This window comes from Camelina sativa, chromosome 2, assembly GCF_000633955.1.
Source record: "Camelina sativa cultivar DH55 chromosome 2, Cs, whole genome shotgun sequence".
Taxonomy (NCBI): Eukaryota; Viridiplantae; Streptophyta; class Magnoliopsida; order Brassicales; family Brassicaceae; genus Camelina; species Camelina sativa.
In genome coordinates, this window is record NC_025686.1 from 4,917,553 (window position 1) to 4,941,251 (window position 23,699).

At 31.7% G+C, this 23,699-nt stretch overlaps 2 protein-coding genes and 1 non-coding gene across 4 annotated transcripts; 1 reads left to right on the forward strand and 2 right to left on the reverse strand.

Moving 5' to 3' along the window:
- Positions 111-5,750, forward strand: LOC104717810 (protein transport Sec1b-like). 2 transcript variants are annotated; one of them, XM_019233995.1, is made up of 21 exons: positions 111-476; positions 785-843; positions 935-1,016; positions 1,136-1,214; positions 1,290-1,340; positions 1,436-1,532; positions 1,630-1,662; positions 1,915-2,040; positions 2,128-2,319; positions 2,399-2,482; positions 2,581-2,679; positions 2,780-2,856; positions 3,583-3,679; positions 3,774-3,899; positions 3,973-4,068; positions 4,162-4,284; positions 4,383-4,460; positions 4,546-4,724; positions 4,890-4,980; positions 5,077-5,166; positions 5,253-5,750. In XM_019233995.1, exons 1-21 carry the CDS (start codon positions 404-406, stop codon positions 5,307-5,309), a joined length of 1,989 nt encoding a protein of 662 aa, XP_019089540.1. In that variant the 5' UTR covers positions 111-403; the 3' UTR covers positions 5,310-5,750. The 2 variants fall into 2 exon arrangements, with proteins under 2 accessions (XP_019089540.1, XP_010433745.1); XM_010435443.1 differs by lacking the exons at positions 2,581-2,679; positions 2,780-2,856 and adding exons at positions 3,221-3,319; positions 3,420-3,496.
- On the reverse strand, positions 5,539-5,611 carry TRNAK-CUU. The gene has a single exon. It is a non-coding gene; the product is annotated as a tRNA-Lys (tRNA).
- LOC104717801 (methylsterol monooxygenase 1-1) lies at positions 5,743-7,879 on the reverse strand. Its single transcript, XM_010435433.2, has 5 exons — positions 7,392-7,879; positions 6,989-7,311; positions 6,341-6,488; positions 6,202-6,234; positions 5,743-6,112 (listed from the first exon to the last, which is right to left on the reverse strand). The coding sequence occupies exons 1-5, from the start codon at positions 7,725-7,727 to the stop codon at positions 6,056-6,058; spliced, it is 897 nt and encodes a 298-aa protein (XP_010433735.1). The 5' UTR covers positions 7,728-7,879; the 3' UTR covers positions 5,743-6,055.

Consider the following 23,699-nt stretch of genomic DNA (forward strand, 5'->3'; position numbering starts at 1 on the left):
ATAAAATAATACACAAATTCGTCCCTATATTAAATTATATTTTTGACTTTAACACACACACGTCTGAAAAAGGGAAAAAAAAAAACTCGGGGTTCAAAGTTTGAAAATTCAATGGGCTCGGTTGAGCCGACCCAGCGAAACGGCAAAATCTAGAAGCGCCAAGTTTCGCCTTTACTCTCTCTCTTTGTCTTCGTTACCAAGTAAACCCTAGATCTTTTTAATCTCTCCCGATCCACAATTTTCAAAATTGGAAACTTCCTTCTTCGTCTTCTTCGCCAATCTGATTTTGTTATATATATATTCGATTCTCGGATAAAGTTTTTGTCTTTCCCCTTTGCCATCTTTAAAAAAAAAGAGAACTTTTTTTTCTTCTTCATCGACCATATTCGAACGACTCCACGCAATGTCTTTCTCCGATTCTGGATCGTCCTCTAATGGCGGAGATTACAAGGATTTCAGACAAATCACCAGAGAAAGTTAGCTTTTTTTTTGTACCCTTTCTCTTACCCAATTTCTGAATTCTCGAAATTGGGGGTTTTTTTTGATAGACCATTAGGCTCTGTAATGGAATTTGGTGTTTGGGTTCGTTGGATTAGTTAAAAGAGAAGTCATATGTTTCTTTTGGGTTTATGGAGTTTCGAATTAGGTCAACGTGATCGATCAGAATGAATCAGACTTTTGGCATATCAGGAACATGAGGGGTTTTGTAAATTTAGGTGAATCATGTAAAGTTCAATACTTTTTTCAAGGGTGTGAATAAGTTTATTACTTTTTTGGTTTTCAGGGTTACTATGTGAAATGCTTAGGCCAGAGAGAAATGGAAGCTCGAAATTAACTTGGAAGGTAAAAATCTTAATCCTTTTTTGTTTTTGGTTCTGGTTATGTTCAGTTTACTTCTGTCATTGATTCACTGAACCTGTAAATGTATATGTAGGTACTTGTTATGGACAAGTTCACAGTGAAGATAATGTCATCTGCCTGTAAAATGTCTGAGATCACACAAGAAGGCATTTCTTGTAAGATAGAGAGCTTGTTAAGAACTCGTAGCAATCAATATTTTTGTTCTGTTTTATCTTATTGGCATTGTTTTTTTGATTATATGGAAATTTTTTGATGTTTTGTTATGTTTTCTCAGTGGTTGAGGTTATAACTAAACATAGACAACCTATGACTTCCATGGAAGCTATATACTTTATCCAACCGACCCAAGAAAAGTAAACAATTCTCTTCCACTTCAATTTCTCGCCAGTGAACTCTTTTTGAAGCGTTTGTTATTTTGTTTTTTGCAGTGTTACTACGTTTTTGTCAGATATGACTGGGAAATCACCACTTTACAAGAGGTATGTGAACAATTCTTTCCTGTATCATAACTTCTCATATATATGGACTGTCTTGTCTGAAATGCTGAATCATTTTTCTTTGATGTGAACTTCAGGGCTTTTGTTTTCTTTAGCTCTCCTGTTTCGAGAAGCTTAGTTAATCTCATTAAGAAAGACATGAGAGCGATGAAACGAATTGGGGGATTGAAAGAGGTTGCTTCTACGTGCCACTTTCATAATTTGTTCTCACTTTCCTTATTCACATGCAATCTCACAAGATAATCTAAAATTGGATTTCAATAAAATGCAGATGAACTTGGAGTACATTAGCATGGACATCCAGGTATAATTATGCTTAAAATTTCGATTCTGTTCTGTCTTTTCACAAATTGTGATATCTAATAATGAAGTTTCATTCTTGACCAATCAAGTTAATTACAGCTTTCACTAATAATAACAACATAGAACATGACCTTAAAAAGTCTGCAATTTGTATAGCTTGACGTTATCAAAAGCACCTTGTCAGATGGATTATGTGATTTTATATTGAAACCTGCTTTCTTAATTACTCCTATGTATTATGTTGTCTCTGCAGGGGTTTATTACAAACAATGAAAACGCTCTAGAAGAACTTTTCAGTGACGAGGAAAACCATCAAAACGCAGATGATTGCTTGAATGTGGTAGCTAAACGCATTGCTACAGTTTTGGCCTCGCTAAAGGTACTAAGCACAAATTCGAAGCTTGTTTGTTGATTTGGCATGAAATTCCTACGAAGGATATATCCTTAAACTCTTTGTGTTACACAGGAATACCCGCTTGTTCGCTATCGTTCAGCCAAAGCTCTTGATGCCACAACAATGACAACTTACCGAGAGTTGATTCCTACAAAGCTTGCTGCTAGTGTGTGGAATATTCTGGCAAGATACAAACAGACAATCGAAGATTTTCCTCAGACTGAAACATGTGAACTACTTATCCTAGATCGATCCATAGATCAGGTGGGGATTTTCACAAAGACAATTATCTTGATATGTCATAATCACAGAATAACAGAGTAATCTTCTGATGCTTCTTTAGATCGCACCTCTCATTCATGAGTGGACATACGATGCGATGTGCCACGATTTGCTTAATATGGAAGGAAATAAATACACACACGAGGTGACATTTTGGTTTTACTTTTTCAAATCTTGTAAAAAGTTGGTTGTAGCTTATCACTACAGCATATGGTAATTTCCTTCTTATTTCGTAGTGTTTAGGTTCCGAGTAAAACTGGTGATAAACTTGAGAAGAAAGAGGTTCTTTTAGATGAACAAGATCCCATTTGGGTGGAGCTTCGTGATGTTCACATTGCAGATGTAAGTCTTGCTATACTATCTTGCATCCTCTTTCTCAATTTTAATATGTCAAACTGGTTATGTTTTGTTTGTCTGGGAGTAATTATGTCTTTTTGTTTAGGCAAGTGAAAGATTGCATGAGAAGATGACAAACTTCGTGTCGAAGAACAAAGCCGCGCAATTGAAACACAGTTCAAAGTAGTTACCATTTTATCTTTTTGCTTTCTTGTTCAAGTGATCCACTAGAACTTTTCTGATTAGTTAANGTGAACTACTTATCCTAGATCGATCCATAGATCAGGTGGGGATTTTCACAAAGACAATTATCTTGATATGTCATAATCACAGAATAACAGAGTAATCTTCTGATGCTTCTTTAGATCGCACCTCTCATTCATGAGTGGACATACGATGCGATGTGCCACGATTTGCTTAATATGGAAGGAAATAAATACACACACGAGGTGACATTTTGGTTTTACTTTTTCAAATCTTGTAAAAAGTTGGTTGTAGCTCATTACTACAGCATATGGTAATTTCCTTCTTATTTCGTAGTGTTTAGGTTCCGAGTAAAACTGGTGATAAACCTGAGAAGAAAGAGGTTCTTTTAGATGAACAAGATCCCATTTGGGTGGAGCTTCGTGATGTTCACATTGCAGATGTAAGTCTTGCTATACTATCTTGCATCCTCTTTCTCAATTTTAATATGTCAAACTGGTTATGTTTTGTTTGTCTGGGAGTAATTATGTCTTTTTGTTTAGGCAAGTGAAAGATTGCATGAGAAGATGACAAACTTCGTGTCGAAGAACAAAGCCGCGCAATTGAAACACAGTTCAAAGTAGTTACCATTTTATCTTTTTGCTTTCTTGTTCAAGTGATCCACTAGAACTTTTCTGATTAGTTAATTGACTTCTTTGTCTGCAGAGACTTTGGTGACCTTTCATCAAAAGACTTGCAAAAGATGGTTCACGCTTTGCCTCAGTACAGTGAGCAAATGGACAAACTTTCTCTACATGTGGAGGTCAGTTTTATAAGCTTATAAGATGATAAAACCATGGAAGAAAGTTTGATCCTTTGTTTCTTCATAAAATAACTAATGGTTAATGTCACTGCAGATTGCTAGAACAATTAACAAAACTATCATGGAACAAGGTTTAAGAGATCTCGGGCAGCTCGAGCAGGACCTTGTTTTTGGGGATGCTGGAAGAAAGGACGTTATCAAATTCTTGAGCACCAACCATGTAAGAAGCTCTGCTTTTTTAGTTTCATACCATCATATGATTTTATGCTGATAATAATGAGCTACATTTCCAGATTATAAACCATGAAAGCAAGCTGCGGTTAATGATGATTGTTGCGGGAATATATCCGAAAAAGTTTGAAGGTGAAAAGGGACGAAAGATGATAGAGGTAAATAAACAATATTTATCGTCAAAAAGGTTTGAATTAAGTTTGATTAACAATCATTTTTGAAGCTAACCTACTTCTTGATAAATTCTTCAGCTAGCAAAATTGACGGGAGATGATATAATAGCTGTGAACAATATGAGATTACTTGGACCAGTACAAACAGAGTCCAAAAAGAGCACCACAGGATCTTTCCCTCTCAAGTTTGATGTTCTGAAGGTACATAATCTTCCTCATTACTGTTATTATTAGAATGACTAAGACTAAGGTTTTCTTGGCAATCTAACTGGAATCTTTTGATCCATCATGTAAATCAGAAGAAGCGAGCTGCTCGAATAGATCGAGTTGGTGAAACTCAAACATGGCAGCTGTCTCGTTTTTACCCGATTGTAGAGGTCTTTTACCTTTTTGAAGTTTGAGTCTTTCTTTTACTTAAAGCATTAGTAAAAAAACCAGTGACATTGGTAAATATTTTTTCAGGAACTTGTTGAGAAACTTAGCAAAGGTCATTTGCCAAAACAAGAGTTCCCTTGTATGAATGAACCAAAGCCAACATTTTATTCTGGCTCTCAATCTCCATCAAGCAGTCCGGTGTTGCCTCATTCAAGACGAACACCAACATGGGCTAGACGTCACCTTTCTGATGATGGATATTTCAGGTAGTTCAGTTTAAGTTTCTTTTCTTTTTTTTTTATCATTTGCTTGTTGGTAAATCTGAGAGCTAGTTTATTCTTGAATCTATTGACAGTTTACACCAAAATCTGAATCTTATTTGATAATATGGGGAAAACAACCAAGATTAATTTCTCAATGTGTTTCTCTAGTGACTCGGTGCTAGGACGAGCATCTAGCGGATTGAAGAGAAAGGGACAGCGGATTTTCGTGTTCATAGTAGGAGGAGCAACGAGATCAGAGGTACTAAAATGAACGGGGCTGGAAAAAATAAATCTGTAATGACTTATATGTAATTAATGGGTTGATTAAGCTGATACATTTTGGGTTATTTTGCAGTTGAGGGTTTGCCACAAACTTACAGAGAAGCTTGACAGAGAAGTGATATTAGGCTCCTCCAGCTTCCTTGATCCCCAAACTTTCCTCACTGTATGGAATCTTTTCTTTTTTGCATTGAACACTTCTGTACATCAAAAATCTCTGTCTAATGACTAGGAATGTCTTCTTATGTGCAGAAAATGAAACGACTAAACGAAGAAGAGGAGATCTCACTTGATGATATTATCATTTAGTTTCATGATTTTTTTTTTCTTTTTCTTGGATGCCGTCGTTTTAGTCTAACTTGGTATCGATTTTTGGTTTTGGAAATAAAATGGGGAGATATGTTCCCTATGTAAATATAAATACAAGTCAACTGTTTCCACTGTTTGGAAAAAAACAAAGAGATTGCTATATTGGATATATTTTTTAAGAGATTGCTACATTGGATATATTTTTTATCTATTGAACAAAAAAGATAATCGCCCACCGTGGGGCTCGAACCCACGACCACAAGGTTAAGAGCCTTGCGCTCTACCAACTGAGCTAGACGGGCTTGTTGTTTTACTGAGTGAGATATGCGTAGCTATATTATACTATTAACCTAGTTGTAAAGGAAGATAGAAAAATGCGAACAAGTTTCTCTTACAGAGGTAATATGAAAAAAAAAAAACAAGGAAACATGGCTAGTTTGATGACATCTTCTTTCCTCTTTAAGACGACGAAACAATATTAATAAAATGGTAGAAAGAGCAAAACCCAGTCCCGACCACACTTGATACATAGATGACCCACATGTCGGAAGCAGAAGCATTTTTCATGCGTACTTAGGAAAAAACTTAGGTAGTTAGTAACAACTCTGATGACATAAGACACACCCGAAAATTCAAACTGCTCCCCCTTTTTTTTCTCTTCGTGAAGCTGACACTCTACGTAACTTGAAGTAGGTGGTTTTTGGCATTTTCTTTTACCGGTTAAAATCTTCTTCCATGTTTTTTTACTAATCGGATTTGATTCCTCTGTTATGCTTGTTGCTCTTCTTGGACGACTCCTTGATCTGTAATAACATAAAAATCACGGTTAAACAGTATCATTTTTGAGGTCTTAGCAAAGGAACAAGTGACATCCATCGACAAGAGTTTTTACCTGCTCAAGAAGCTTCTTTTGGAATCGATAGCCCTGATCCAGGAAACAAATATTGAAATATATATATATATATATATTCAGTCTGAATTGGTAGAAATCAGTTAGTGAATTTTGATTAAAACTTTTGATGAACACTTACCTTGTCAGTTCCATATATGTAATCACAATAAGTGAAAACTGAGGCAAAGTTGCTTTGGCTTTGTCCTCCAACGTAGTGATGATAATCATGGTACTCAGCACCACCATAGAAAGGAATGTACTTTGTTGGACTCCATGGAAAATCATATCTGCAATAGAACAAAGTGAAATATGTATTACTTTTAGTAACACCATCTTCTATAGTCAATTAATTGAGTTACATTTCCAAATTTCAAACTAGCAATCATTCTCACAGGAGTGTAAAGTAAAAAAATAACAGAGCACTAAGGGAGTAAGGGGGAGCCTAGTTCCCTCTTTTGCCCTATTAGATGTTTTGGGTTACTCTTAAATTAATCAAAGTAAAAAAGAGCCTATCAATTGTTCATCAAAAGGTAGCTAACCAGTTCCAAAAACGAACCCAAATAGCTTCAAAAAGCCTAAAAAGTAAACCTAATACCTAACTTAGCCCCAGTTGTAAAAAGGTGAGCCACTATTGGATCTACACTCACCTTGAGCTCTTTATACTATATAATATAACACAGACTAACTAATGTATAATAAAGAAAATGACTTTATAAAACTGTAAAGCGAAAAGGATTTGTTAATTGATTCTATCAAGTATCAAACCCACGCCTGCCTTAGTCCTTACCCACTGTGAGTCTCAATAGCTTCAATTTGCCTTAAAGCAATCCACAACCAAAAAGTAATCATGTGACCAGGAGCAATAGCTGGTCCCAAAAACGTAGGGATACCAAGAAGCAACACTTCAGCCCAATGTGCATAAGGTGCAGCATACCCAATTGGAGCAGTGTACTCATGATGTACATGATGTATCTTTTCATATCCCCATTTACTATGAAAGAACCTATGCACCCAGTAGTTAGTGTAGTCTTCAATCAAAAAGTACACTCCTAACTGTGCCAACATCTCTGGTACCGTTGGTAACGGTAGCCCAGATCGTACCTCAATCATCTGTTACCAACCATCAAATTCAGATTTGAATCATTCCTTCAAAATTTGTCAAATCAGATGTGTTTGATTGTGAAATTAACCTGAATCGAAGGGTAAGAGACGAGTTGTAAAGGGCCAACGACGAGGATGAACATGGACATGACGTCTTTGTAACATTTGAACATATCGGAGAAAGAGTAATTAACCTTAGGCTGGATCTTGTAACGATTGAACCAGCCGGAAGCGGATCGAGCCAATTCGACGAAGACTAGAGGGAGAGGGACGAGGGAGAAGACGACGAACAGGAATAATATGTTGTGGCAGTAGAGGTAGTAGTCTGATTTCGTGGCGGAGTAATCGAACCAGAGCGTTTCGAGACGAGTGAGGTTTCGTCCGAGTGCGACGGATGCTTCTTCGACTGTGGCGTAAGGAATCATGGTGAGGTGAGTGTGAGTGTGTCTCTCTCCGGAGAGGATTTGGGTTACGACTTGGAGATCTGAAGATTTTTAGGAGAGGAGAGATCGAGAGAGAAGAAGAAGAAGAGAAGAGAGTGTTTGTTTTTTTGTTTAAGCTGGCCGATGTTTTTGGACTCTCTGATGAAGAAGAAGACGTGGCTCCAGTGATCTGTATTTATATATAAATAATTATTATTATTTAATAAAATGCCACATATATTTCTAGTTAAACTATATACGTGGACTTTACAAAAAAAAAACAACTATATAATTTTATACATAAAATAAAATTATAATTTTAAATAGTAATACGCTATTTTAGATGATGTATTGTCTATTAGAACATGCGTAGGAAATAATAGTATAATTATTTGACTGTTTTTATCACCATTTTATTTTATGCAAATATGTTAGCAAATTTATCCTATTTTACTATGGTTAAATCGGGAAAATTAAAGGCATGTTAATGATTTTAAAAGGAGGTGTATAAATCTATAAAAAGTAAACAAGGAATATCCATTGTTTTGTAGTTTATTGTTCAAAGCACTAAAGTCACTAACTTTTTTTTTTAAAAATCATAACTTTTGAGAATAATCTTTCTGAAATTCTAGAATTGTTCCATTTGTATAAAAATAAAATACAAATTTAGATTTTTGTGTGTCAGAAAGTTAATTTTTAGTTAGGAAAAAAGGATGATTCACATAGTCATAAAATCTAGAATTTGAGTAGAAAATTGTAAAGTATAACTTGTTGATTTGCAAAAGGTGGTAAAACAAAAAGTAACAACTAATTAGCCACCATTTTAAGAAGGACACGAAACTCAAGATTAGGACAAAACGAAATGAATACAAAATTCTAGATACATCCAAAGTTGAAGTTCAATGCATATCTTAGTGTTTTGTACAGTAGCAATAACCATTTTTACCGAAAATTTTCATCGTTCTTATTTTCTCTCTGCATTATAAAAAAAATGAAAGAAGAACTAGATTGTTTCTCTCCACTAAATTTTCAGCTTTTAAAACGTAATCATGTTTTTATTTGGCTCAAAATATTTACTTTCCATTCATTAGAATAATTGACGAGGACAAACATATCAGTCATTATCAAGAGATGTAGCTAGTCAATGTAGAATAATTGACGATGTGATATGTTTTGTTTTTATTGGGATTTGAGTAGACTACATTCTTATTATTAAGTGTTTTCGGCTAATTTATCATAAAGTTTTTAATTAATTCTCTCCCCATTTTAAAATTGTTAAGTTTTTAAAGACCACTTCCTCCGTTTCAAAATATAAAATGTTTTGAGTGAAAGCACGCAGATTAAGAAATAACCACTTTAAAAAAGTTTAACTAAGCATAAACAAGACTACATAAAATAAATAATAAGAAAATATAAAAGTAATCTAAAAGTTATTTGAAAAATTGAAAACATCTTATATTATGAAACAAAAAAAACCTCTAAAACATCCTATATTATGAAATGGAGGGAATATTATTTTTGTTAAACAAGTTGTAACATCCATGATGATAGTAGTATTCAGTTTTTATCAAGTATTAAGTTTGATGTAGATTACCTTCTAATGATTAATTTGTCGTCACGCTTATTTGCAATTTGAACCCAAACCAAGCAAATCATTAATCGGTCTAAAAGTGTTGTTGATTAACGTAATAGTAGTCCATATTTATCTTTGCGGCTAGAAAGATTATCTATTACGCATGCAAAACTATAATTTCTTTGGGTTTAAAAACAACAGTTTTACTCTACTCATAATTATAAGTCTTCTGATAATGTAAAAAAGAGAGATGTTCCTAACAGTTAACAACAAAAACATCCCATCCTAATTTTAAAATAATAACATGGAGAAAATTAAAGATCGATCCATCACTTTCATTTTTTTAAATGTTTATAGTTGTTTTTGATTAGAACTAGATCAAGAAAATTAAATTTTGCTATGATGAATGTAAGAAATAAACTATATTGTACAATATATATATATATATTATATTGTACAGGAAATCAGAATACTTTTTGAAAAATGATATATGGTGTTGTACTATCTTTTTAGTTTTTTTAAACATTTGTTTCTTCATTATATTAAAGTTTTTTTTTGTTAAAATTAACAGAAAATGGTTTTATCGACGAGGATAAAGTGTTATATGTTAATGTACATAATAATACGCAAAAAAAATTTTTATAGATATTCTTGGATGGTTTGCAAATACTATTTTCGAGACAAATAAAGATAATCAGAACTATATCTATATTTAATGATTTGAATTTGACAAATATCAATACTGGTAGACCAATGAACTATGATATGATTCGGCGCTTTCAAATCATTGGCGTGTCACTATTCCATTTCACCTCTCCTTTATCCCCGATTCACATAACTATACATGATTAAAATTAAAGGAAAAGGTAAAGTATATATTGACATTATAACAACACGAAGAAAGTCTAACATTTGCACTGTTATTCTTTGAAGAAAAAGAAAACCTAATTTTGAAGAAAACTTGACCGGAGTATATATATATATATATAACTTTATACTACTGTTTATGAAAACAAAGTTCAATTTTATGTTTTCAGTTGGCTATAGTGGCGTAAATGCAAATGCTTACTATTTAAATGTAAATGCAATAACAACAAGATTCTTTCAAACTGCTCATGCGATGATACTATCATTGACCTATTACATAAGTTAGCTTTTAATTTTCTAATATTTTTATTTCTTAAAATACCAAATCAGAGAGTTTATTGTAGTGTTCATCGGATTTTATTTGGGCTAAAAAGAGCCCATAAAAATTATTGTATAGCTCTAGTAACCTAGTTAGTAAGTAATATTGAGAGCAAATGTAAAAAATGTGAAACTTTTCAGCTCCGTTGTCCATGGACTAGTTGGTAGATGGCCATACTATCAAAGAGCAGAGTAGTAAATAGATAAGAATGAAAAGATACTATGGACTATTTGGTAGTATGACCATACCATATTATTTTTAATTTTTATTCTATTTTGTGTATACGTTTGAAGATGGCTAATTTTCATCGCCTAATTAAAACCAAAGATAGCTTTCTAACCCACAGATATCTACTACTGTACTACACCATCATTCATGTTTTTTTATTTTATTTTAAAAACCATGTAATTATCATTAAGAAGTGAATAAGTTTGTAACAAATTACAAAAAGATTGCTTCACCAGCCAAAAGGAGAAACCTTGCCAAGAAAAGAATAAAAAACAAGGAGAATCCTTAAATGTTTGCATGAATTAGCAAACCAAAGCTGAATTAAACTAAGACATCTCCCCAGTTCATTTCTTACGCCTTTTTTATGCAATTCAAGTTCAGTTACTTAGTCACATCATCCCTTCGTGCAAGCAATAAACTCAGACTACATTAACCTCAAAAAAATACTTTTCTTATACAATAATATATAAATATTCATATTGCTTGTGATCACTTTAGTAAAACTAAAGAAGGTATAATAAGTTTCATGTATAACATTTTCGCACAGGATGTTCTACTAATTTTGTGGTATATATATGACATTTATTATTTATATTAAGTAAAATACAACAAAAAAGTAGAGCATGTTAAAAAAAAAAAAGAGATGTTAAAAATTATAAAAGTAAATGCGACCCGTAACAACATTGTGTATGTTTTTTACGTACGTGTCTAATAATTAATACAAACGTTTTTTCAAATGGCAAGAAAATAAAGACTTTGAAATTAATACGAGATGCAGTATATGATTAATCCGATTATAAATACCGTCTCTTAATGCTTTATTTGCCACACACAACACCTTTAAATCTCCTATATAATAAAACAGAAGTACACAACTTTTTTTGTAGACTATATAATTTTTATAAGTTAGTTACAAAATAGGTTATAGACTAAATATAGGTTAATTACAAAAAAATGTTATATATTAATTGGTCAATTTGTGAGCTATATGAATACACTTAAGAATATCCCAAAGAATCTTCTTAAAGAGAATATTTCAATGATTTATACAATTTCCAAAATAAAATCTTTAGTATTCCATGTATTGTTATAAAATATATATTGTTAGACATAAAAAATATACTGATAGACATAAAAATGAATAAAATCTTGGTAATTTATCACATTTAATCGTGATTTTGTAGTTGAAAATAAAATCTCATCTAAGCACGGATCATATTAAAAAACTTTCATCAAACATATTCAAAAATTAATATAAAAACAAACAACAAATATAACCATTTAAAATACATATAATTACAAAATATGTGTTTTTTTCAAGCCATCATATTTAGCATATGATTTTGTTGCATAATGCTTTATTCAAAAAAACTTTTAAAAACAATCATATAAATTATATTTTATTCTAAAATTATAATATAAATAAAAGAAATTTTAACCCGTACTCTAGCACGGATCCTAATCTAATCATACTACTATTGAATAAAACAAAAAATCAAAGATGGCAAAATCAATTATTTTTCTCCTATTCATACTTATCGTGGCGTCACTCTCTTCCTTATCCCAGAGCTTATCACTCCCCGGCCTCGAAATTGGTCAAGTCAACATCCGTGGTGACGTGACATACAGCCTTACCGGAGATCGAAACGCACCACCTGTCTCCAATGCCACAGTACTCTTAGTATGTGCCGGATCAAGCACACCCCTTGCTCAAACAGTGACCAATCTGAACGGTACGTTTACCTTCGTGCTAAACGCCTTACAAGCTGTTTTGTTTCGCCCCGATATTTGCGGTGTCGTAGTTAATCTTCCGGCTGGCACATGCGAAATCTATCCCCCAGACGGCGTAGTCAAAGCCTCGTTTAATCTGTCCAACGTCATCATCAGGAACCTCTTAGCAATCGTTTTCTATACCACCGGTCCGTTTCTCGACATGACTGTTTGATGCGATCGTCGTTTCATTAACATATTTAATTTAATCTGAGAAAGCCTACCAAACAATATTATTCCAAACTTTAATTTAATCCGAAAAATTATATTTTTTGAAATTCAGCCCGTACTCTAGCAAGAAATTATATTTCTTAGAATTCTTTCATATTATAGTAACATATTATTGACCCATGTTATAACAAATCAAATTAGAGTAATTATAATTTGTAACTTTTTGATCTATCATATATTTATGATATTCTTAAAAATATCAAATTAAACCAATTTAAAATATTTCAAATTAATTTATTTAAAAAGTTTATATTCAACAAAAAAATATATATGAATTGAATTTAAATATTTAAATTTTGATCCGATACTCAGTCAAAATTTTAGTTGAATAGATATTTTTTAAAAGAATAATATTACTAAAACTTGAATATTTTATAGACTGAACAAATTTTTTTTTTGGTATGAATATAGTATATTTAGGTGAATAGAGATGTCAATGATTTATACTAAAAGTTTGGAAGGGTGTTAGGTAAGATCTTATTTTGTTTTGAAGGATGATTAATTTCTGAAATTTTATTATATTTATTTTCTTTAATTGCCTAACAATATATATGGTCTAACAGTATATGGTTGTTAAATATTTTATGTTTTTAAGTTGTCTTATTTTTTGAGATATTCTCTTTATATTTTACTAAATAAGGACCTGCTCGATGTGCGGATTTTAAACTTTTGTAAATAAGATTAAATTTAACAAAAATATATTAAAATTTGTTGTACGTTATTTATAAAAAAACATTTTTTTCTATAATATACTAATTTATATTCATTTACAAATTTTTGGTTTCTGTTACCGTTAAAAGTATATTGTATGTTACAAATATATTTTTTATCACTACCTAGAAAAATATCTATATAAACTACCTAGGAAAAGTTCGGATGCTTTCCAGGTTTAGGGGTGGTGGTTTTGCAGTGGTGATGGTTTGACGCTTCTTCTGGGACCCTGGAGTCAGCGACGCGGCCTTACTCCCTTACATGTGGAGCTTCAAGCTCTGATATGGGCTATGGAGTCTTTATTGGCGGCAGGGGTGGATTGTCAAGCTTTTGAGACAGACTGTGCAGAGTTACTCGCGATGGTGCAGAAGCCCGATGACTGGCCCGCTTTCTCGATCCTTCTGGAGGAATTTTCTATGATCAGATCATCTTTCCCTTCCTTCGTTCTGGACAGAATCCCTCGTGAGTCTAATGCAAGGGCAGATTGTTTAGCCCGTTCCTCGAGAACTTTAGTTTCTGAAATTTCTTTTGTAAACTCTTTTCCTCCGGTTTGGGCAACCAACCTCGGAGTTCTCTTTTAATTTATTAATGTGTGGTTGAAAAAAAAATAAAAATAAATAAACACATTACATCAACTATTATACGTCTATTTATTTTCACTTTTGCATAATTTCTTTAATCACTAAAGTTGTCGTTTCAAGAAAATTCTCAAATAAAAGTATATTACATAGTATACTAATAAATGATGTATCACCCAATAGTGTATGACCAACCATAGAGAGAACCTTGGCTCCGCCTTCCTCCCTTATGGAGAGAACCTTTTGTCCAACCTCCTCCACCATGAAGGGAACCGTAGCTCCGCCTTCCTCCTTTGGGGAGATAACCTTGCAGGCGTCCAACCTCTTCCACCATGAAGAGAACTTTGGCTCTGCCTTACTCATGTGTGGAGAGAACATGTTCACGTCTTTTAGCTATCTCAAAGTAGCATGCTCCGACAACCAATAAAACTAAAAGCCCTTTTCCAACGTCACAAAATCTTTTGATAGTAACTAATGCTATATTTCTCAATGTATTTGTGGAAGTGTCTTTAACACATCATTATGTAGCCTATATCTCCGAGCTCCTATGGATCTATCAAAAACGGTTTATGTTTTTTCAATCCATCTATCTATGTTTGTTGTAAGCTTGTGTTTGATTAGCCTATTTTATCCAACCATTAGGTTGATGAGGTTCTACTCTTTATATTCCTTTGGGATTGAATGAATGGTAACAACTACGTTTTCATAAAAAAAGGTCTATGACCAACCAATTAAGGTTGAAAAATTAGAAGAAAAATAATTTGACATAATTAAAGATATAATAGAAAATTATAAGCACGATAATATATGAATCTCAAATCAGTGATGAAAAAATAAATTAATAAAAAAATCTAAAAACACTACAATAAAATTCAAAATAGAGTATTAGAAAAAGAAGACGCATATATTAATCTTACATTTTTGTTTGGGTCAACATATTAATCTCTTACCTATTCCAAAATGGAAAAAGGAAAAAAGTATTGGTTTAAAAAAATAAGAAAAATTTACCTTTTCATTAAAATGTTTTTACCAATAGAACAAAGTTTTAAGCAATGTTTTTGAATAAATTATTTTGTTAGATGAAAAATGTGAGACGATTTATGTTTATGTAGAAGTGAGTATATACATTATTTAGAATTAATAATTAACTGTACATTTTTCTTAATCTATTTTCTATTTTTTTAATTAATAACTTAAAATTAAAAATAAGTAAATAGTGTTATAATTTTGAATTTTATGAAACATATAATCTCCTTATCATTATTTTTTTAAAAAAACTGTTCATTTTTTGTAATTTTTTGATAATTATCTTTTTTATTATTAATATTGTTTAAACAATTTTTTTTGTTTTTTGTCATTATCTCAAATTTATCCTATTAAATATTAATTTTTACACATGTCAAAATCTCAGATTAATAACTTAACACGTGTCAAAATCCTGTTAATGGCTAACTTTCAAAATCCAACTTTATATAATAAGATAGCAATATCTCGGTATAAATTAGGAAGCTAACCTATATAACATATTTTATAACCAACTAATTAATCAAATAATAACTATAAGTCTATAACTTTATAATTTATAACTATTATATAGTATACCAAAAAGAAGTTGTGTACTTCCAAAATATTAAATAGGGGATGTTAAGGTTTAGTCCAATTTTATTAACTCTTTACTACATATATGGCTTGGGTTTAATTTGTCTTGTTTACTACTAATTTTATGTATTCAGTTTTACTTTATATAAATAAAACCATTAAGCAACAAAACAAAAATAGCTATAAACAAAAAGAAAGGACGACAAAGTACAGAAATTTTGAAACAATTAATAAAAAAGAAATTAAAATATTTAACGAAGTATACGACAAGGTGACCCTATTTCACCTTATATATATTTGTTATGCACTGAAGCTTTGTCCGCTCTAATCCAAGAAAATATTCAGAAACAAAGGCTCTATGGCTTTAAGGCAAGTAGAAACGGACCTGCAATTTCTCATTGCTTTTTGCAGATGATTCCTTTATGTTCTGCAAAGCCTCGTTGGATGAATGTACGACTCTCCTACACATCCTTCAACAATATGAGAAAGCATCAGGTCAGAGCGTAAACTTCCAAAAATCGGCTCTCACATTTGGCAAAGGTATTGACTCAAAAACAAGAAATGAGATTAGTGATATTCTCAAAATCCACAAAACTGAAGGTTTTGGTCGATATTTGGGTCTACCTGAGTTCATTGGATGAAATAAAGCAAATACTTTTTCATATCTAGCTCAAAGAATTGATCAAAAATGGAAAGTTGGTACACTAAACTTCTTTCTCCCGCAGGCAAAGAGGTTCTCCTGAAGTCAATAGTTACTGCAATCCCAACATACAGCATGTCCTGCTTTCTCTTACCCCAAAGAATAATCAGTCAGATCACAAGAGCAATGAGACAATTTTGGTGGTCTAGCAATAAGGACAAACATAAAATCCCTTGGATAGCATGGAGTAAGATAACTGACCCAAAAGATATTGGTGGTTTGGCAATTAGAGATCTTAAGGATTTCAACATTGCTCTGCTCGCTAAACAAAGTTGGTGAATTCTCCAACAACCAAATTCTCTCCTGGCAAGAGTTTTCGAAGCAAAATATTATCCTAAGAGGAGCCTTCTAACATCAATATGCAAATCAAACTCCAGCTATGCTTGGAAAAGTATTTCCCAAGGTATTCATCTGATCTCTCAAGGCATTAAACATATAGTGGGCAATGGGAAAACAATAAATGTTTGGCATGATCAGTGGCTTCCCCATAACCCACCACGGCCAGCGAGAGGACCTGGAGCCCTTATCTACCCCAACTTAAAAGTTAGTGATCTGTTATTTCAGGGTAGTTGGAACGTAACGCTGCTCCAACAAATCATGCACCCTGATGACATCCCATATATTAGGCAGCTTAGACCCTCTATAATAGGAGCAGACAATGCCATTGCTTGGATTCATACAAAGAACGGATTATACTCAGTTAAATCAGGATATCACCTCCAGCGTAAGCTTTCATTTGATACATCGCCTCCTGTTAACACTTAAGCTAATTCCTCTGAGGTCACATCTTTTACAAAAATTTGGAAATACAATATGCCTCAGAAACTTAAGCATTTCTGGTGGAGATGTCTTCACAATGCTCTGCCAACTGCAACAAACTTAAAGAAGAGGAAAATGGTGATCGACGATACATGTCAGCGACGCGGTGAAGCACCAGAAGACCTCAATCACCTTCTTTTCCAATGTAGGGTAAGTAAAGAGATTTGGAACCTTGCAACCAATAACCACAGTACAGGTTTCATCTTCTTCTCCACATCTATAAAACAGAACATCGACCTATTGCTGAATTTAAGTAAGAACCAAGGGAAGGAGGTAAGTTTATTCCCTTTCATTGGTTGGCGAATTTGGAAGATGAGGAATGACATGATCTTCAACAATAAAATGTGGTCCATTCCCGATATTATCAACAAGGCTGTCATCGATATTCAGCAATGGAAAGAAAGTTTTCAAACTAGCCAAGAAAAGACATAGGATCAGCAAGTTCGTGCCTATAAGCAGCAACAGTCTTCGGAACTATCTACATCCAGAAATTCTATTATACAGAGTGCCAAAGATTATTGCTGTTTTGGTGACAAATGATTCTGCAGGGGTCGCTTGGGTATTATATGACAAAAATGCACAATTAATACTGCGGGGTATGGCGTCCATCAGCCTAATGAGTACACCCCTTGAAGTAGAAGCTGAAGCTTTAAAATGGGCAGTTCTTCATCTCAACAGACTGGGCTATAACAATGTCACCTTCTGTGGAGATTCTGAAACCTTGTATAAGGTATCTCACATTCTTACCTACAGACATAAATCTCAAGATCGGGACCAGTCCCTCATCACAACCCAATTGAAGGACATTGAGACCATTGCCTCATCGTATGAAACCATAAAGTTTGTTAAAATCTCACGTATTATAAATGGTGTCGCTGATGGTTTGGCTAAAGATGCTAGGATAAGGAAGTTAAATTTTGTAATCTCTTGGAACAATTAATGTATGTTGAACGTTGTGAAATATAAAAGTACTGTTGACGACAAAAAAAAGTGGAAAAAGGAAGAAGCACGCGAAGTGAGAGTGCATCATCAAGTGTGATGGGACTCTTACGCAACTGTTCACTACTCACTCTTTACTTTGTTTATTTCTTCATCTTTTCACGTATTATTTATTTGTTTCAACAAACCACATTATCATCATTATCGACAAGTTCTTTTGTTCAAACAATCTTTTACTTTCAGCTCAAACTACATTCTAGAAAGCTAAAAAGCACATATATTTGAACCATTTTTTTTTCATCGTTCATCTCTAGTATATCTACTAGTCTAGTTTCGATATAATACCATCGAGAGTCTCGTCCTATGAGCATCGATGATCTAATTAATTATGAAATTAGGTGCTTTTTCTTATTCCATCTCAAGGTATACATAGAGAGTAGAGACTAGAGTACACAATCTATATATTAATGTACAGCAAGAAAGGATAGAGATGACACAATAACGATTTATAACAGTATGATTAATATCATTGCACTAATATATATATATATATATATATATATATATTGTTTAATCTCTAATTTCGAACTTCATGTAAAGATTAAAGCCCTTCTAAGTTACAAACGAACTAAACCTTTAAACTATATTAGTGCAATGAAATATATATATATATATATATATATATATATATTTCATGATAGTAAAATGAGTAATCAGATAATAGAATTAATGAATGGTTTGGTTAGATAGAAAAAACGTGACGTTTGCTTGAATTATACTAAGAGTACGTGGTTCAGTATATTATACCCTGTATAATAAAACGGAAGTACACAACTTTTTTTTATAAACTATATAATATAAGTTATAAAATTAATTATTTAATATTTGATAGGTTGTAGGTTATATAGGTTATATGAGTTGTAACCATTAATTAAATCTCGATTTAAGATCCTTTTAAAAAGAATCGAAAGAATTTCATCAAATCTCCAAAGAATATTTAATTAACCATATATAGGTAACAAAATCTCAAAAACTTAATCACTCTTCGGCAGATTAAGAGTGGTTTCCGATTATACTTCTTTATACAAGGTAACAAAATCAAAGCAGAGATGAAGAAGGAGAATATTACGAAATTTAAGAATGTTCTCACAAAAAGAATTAGAAAATCATTGAGAAATTTTCAGTTACCAAAGTGTTAGAGCATGAGTTAATTTTAATCACTAGATTTTAACCGTGTACAAGCACGGGTACGGTTATAGACAACCACATATTGTCCAAAAATATATTTAAATAATCACATTAATTATATTTTATATAAAAAGTGCAATTGAAATAAAATGAATTTCAACCTGTGCTCTAGCACGGATCCTAATCTAGTGATATTTATTAGTTGATCATTTTCGTTTTGTCTTTCAAGTTTAAACGTCACACACATATATTTTTGGCACTAATCAACAACTTCATATAATTATTGATTATTTTAATTAGAAAGTGGTTCATGAAGTTCAGTTTTAGATTAAGTTGCATGTTTTCCATATAAACTCATTTGCTTAAAACAATTGTATTCGATTTTTGTATATGACAGTTGATCATAAATTTAGTATATGGCACTTATATTGCTATTAACACTATAGTCTCGACGATTGACATCATATAGTAGCATACGATTCAACCGATCATCAAAACTATAGTATTAATATCAATATCCATCCACATGGTACGGTTATCGCTTTTGTCAAATGATTCAAAGCCAAAGCTGTCGATAGTGTCAAGTTCTACAAGTTATTGCATGCAGGGTCGGCATGAATGAGATCTTCAATCGGTGATACCACGAAACACATTCTTTGACCGTCGTCAAAGCTATTGATTATTTCATCAATTGCTACTTCATTTTCCTTCTTTTCTATTAAATCAGGAAAAATATGTTACTTCTTTTCCAAGTATGACTTAATGGATAAATGCTTGAAACCCACTGATCATCAGTCCTCTTAATTTAAAAAAAGAAAAGAAAAATAGTTAAAATATTTGCTTGTAACATTAAAATCTTTTATCTTAAAGAATGAGTCTATTTCCATTTACAAAGTAAAAAAATGTATATTTTTTAATTAAATGAGAAAATGTACACAATTGGATAAACTAATCTATATTATTATTTTCACAGCAACTTTAGCAAATAAGGCTTCAAGTTGAGAACTATTTACAAGCATGCCATTATAATTAAAACATTTTTTTTTTAAATCGAATAAACATTAAATTAATTACTCAAATCTTGATCAATCAACCAAACAAAAAAATAGTAATATTTGGATATGGCAAGAATACCCAACCGAAAATTTAGCTACTTTGATGCCACAAAATTAGTACGTAAAATCATAATCTCATTTATTGGAATGAATATTTTTAGTTTAGGAAAACCATATTTGAAAAAAAAAATCAAACAAGGAAATCTTTTATTAATCCGAAATTTCTTTTGAAAATATTCTATCAACAATGTTAACTTCGATTCTTAATCTAATAAGAATTTAGATTCTCATTTTTTTAAAATATTACTATTGATATATATATATATATAAACTTAATAAAAATTTTAAAATATTATGAATTGTAAACTTAAAATAGTTTAAAATACTATACAATCTGATTATATAGTTGACGGGTTATAAAGAGGACGGGTTGGATCATTAACTTTGTGCTAAAACACGGATTAAATCCTTATTTTATTATTTGTCAACAGTACTAATATTAAAATATTTGACATATCAAATTAAGTAGATTTAACTAAAATTAGGAAAAATGTGACTTAATCACATCTTATAAATTACTTCTCCTGTATTTAGATCCCCTTATTTTGCTCTAATAATTAATAATTCAAATAGAATCCGAAATAATAAACAAAACAAACTACATATAACAAACAAATGGTCATACGGTGTATCACGAAATAAAAAATTAATATAAATATTTAGCAACACAAGTGGCATGATAATTTAGTTATTGTTCAGTTTACAAGACATCCAATATTTAACAAACAAATACAAAATAAATTATAAATATAATAAAATTTATATGCAACGCTTACACAAATCCCATAATACTAAACTAAACTTATACATATGACAAATGAAATAACACAAAATTATCTTAGTTTTGAAAATTTTAAATTAATTTAACTAATAACAATATGTTAATAATCAAACAAATTTGAAAATTAAAAATAACAATTTGTACACCGCGGGTTAAAATCTAGTTACTATACAAAATTGAACAAAAAAGTAAGTAAAACACGTGTGTAATGGCCATAAAATCTTTTTTTTTTTTGGATTCGGACTTCACCGAGTACTACACCAACGTTAAAAGTAAAACTATTCGAGTTTTGTTTGCTGATCACTCCTAAAAAAGTTTCCGTTTGTTTTATCCGCTCCTCTCCCCCAAAAAGTTTGAAATTCAAAATCCCTCTCCATCTCACCTCTTCATGAATTATTCCTCCGGTTTTGGATTTCGTATCTCTCCTATCAATTGATACAAAACTTTCTATCCTGGCTCTTTTGAGATGTCTTCGGACTATTATATACTATATGAGATTAATGCTTATTTGCTTGATTTTTTTGCATGTGCACAACAAGTTCACTGTACAAGTCTGCGGCAAAGCTAGTTGGAATGGTAAAAAAAATAATAGAACTATACTTAAAATATAATAAAAAATAAGGTAGCACCTTATCATTTATCTAGTCATAAAAGTGGTCTTATTTTCTCATAATTGACTAAATTTCTTTTGTTTATCAAACTTTTTAGGTGAAAATTTGCTGAGAACAATTTGCAGATACCAAATCCGGTGACATGCTGGTGACTGTGGTAAATAAAAAAAAAGGTAAGATTGTGAACCTCACATACATTGTTTCATTATTTCAATTCAGGTCCATCTCTCAAATAGAGCTCTAAAGTCCAAAATGGTTGAGAGATGAAATTTTAGAGGAAACCAAGAAACAGCCTTGGAAGAACATCAAAGATTTAGGCTAACCTGGTTTTAGTTTTGTAATTATATAGTGATTTGTCAACTTTTTCAATGCTCATTAACACCTCTCAGAAATTGTTTTCCATATGTCAGGTCTATCACAAATGGAGTTCTAATTTGGTTGAGAAAAACCATGAACTAGAACAAGAATCAGAGTTACGACAACAAAGGTTTTGCAAGGTCTGTGTCTTATTGTGATTTGTCATTTTGATTTTGATCTCTTCGAAAGTAGATTCTGCTTTTCTAGTAGAAGAGGATTGGGTTGATTATGACTTATGTAATCCTACCGAATGTAAAATAGTAGATACTCCATTCAGTGTTGTGTTAGTCCTGGAAAACAAGGTTTACTAAAACTGAATAGACATACTCTGAGGTAACCACTTATTTACTGTCAAAGTTCTATATACCCAATCGTATAAGGTATATGTGGGAGTCTAGGTAAGCACCTGTTGTTAAACCCTTCTCTATGTTTTGCCAATCCATCTGTTCAACTTATTTATTTAGAAAAAAATATTGATTTTGGGTTTTGCTCTTTTCCCATTTATGTCTCCAGGAAATTAGCACATATCATGATGTCCACAGATTTCAAAGTGGTGCTTTTTGTCTGCTTAGTATGCATTGCTTGCTTTTTTTTTTTTTTTTGCTTCTTTGATTATTCTGCTTAATTAGTGAATTACTTCTTTGCTTTCTTGATTCCTCTGGGTCTGCTTAATTCAGTACTTGCTTCTTTCTCTGTCTTATATTGCTACATGATCCACATGTTTACTCATTCAACTTGCTTATTTCAATTCTTACTTAATTTTAAGTATTTATTACATTTAGTTTTAGTTAGTTTGTTGTGATTAACAATATTTATTTATTGGCGCACGTACTCGCAAACTAACGAACTAGAGCTGTCAGTGAACCCATTTCTTTTCATGTTGCCTAACTTATGTCAATATGTTAATTTATTAAGTTAAGCATTTTTTACATGTAGTTTTTACTAAATTTATTGCGATAAGCATATTATTATCTGTTACTATGTACTATTCGTGAGACTTTAGAGCCTTGTCGGATAATGTTGTAATTATTTTTGTTAAAGATGTTGTATTTTATTTCTTGATTGGAGGACATATTGGTGTACGAACAAATTGTTTGCAAAAATAAAGATTTAATCGATTCAATACTGCGTGAAATAGAAGAGAAACTACCACTTCTCAAATGTATTCCTAATATGCTGCTGATTTCATGACTGTTTTAAATAAAAAAATATATTAAAATATTGGCAGATTCATACACACTATTAAAATATTGGCAGATTCATACATACGATTTCAAACCAAAAATATTATTCCAATTTTATCCTTTGATTTTTTTTAATCATATTTGTTTAAAACTCAAAAGAAATAAAAAATAGATAGGAAAAACACTTTTTCTATCTATCTATAATTTTTTTCAGAAATATCCTAAAATAGTACTAAAACAAATTTTATGGACAAGTATAGCACACATTACATAAATTCCCAAAAATAGCATTATTCATTTCAATATTTAAAATTAATTTGTAGAATTTTTTTTATAGGTTTGGATTCTCAATTTCACACTAAAATATAAATTTAAGCGGCAGAGTTTAGTATTTTGAATTTAGAA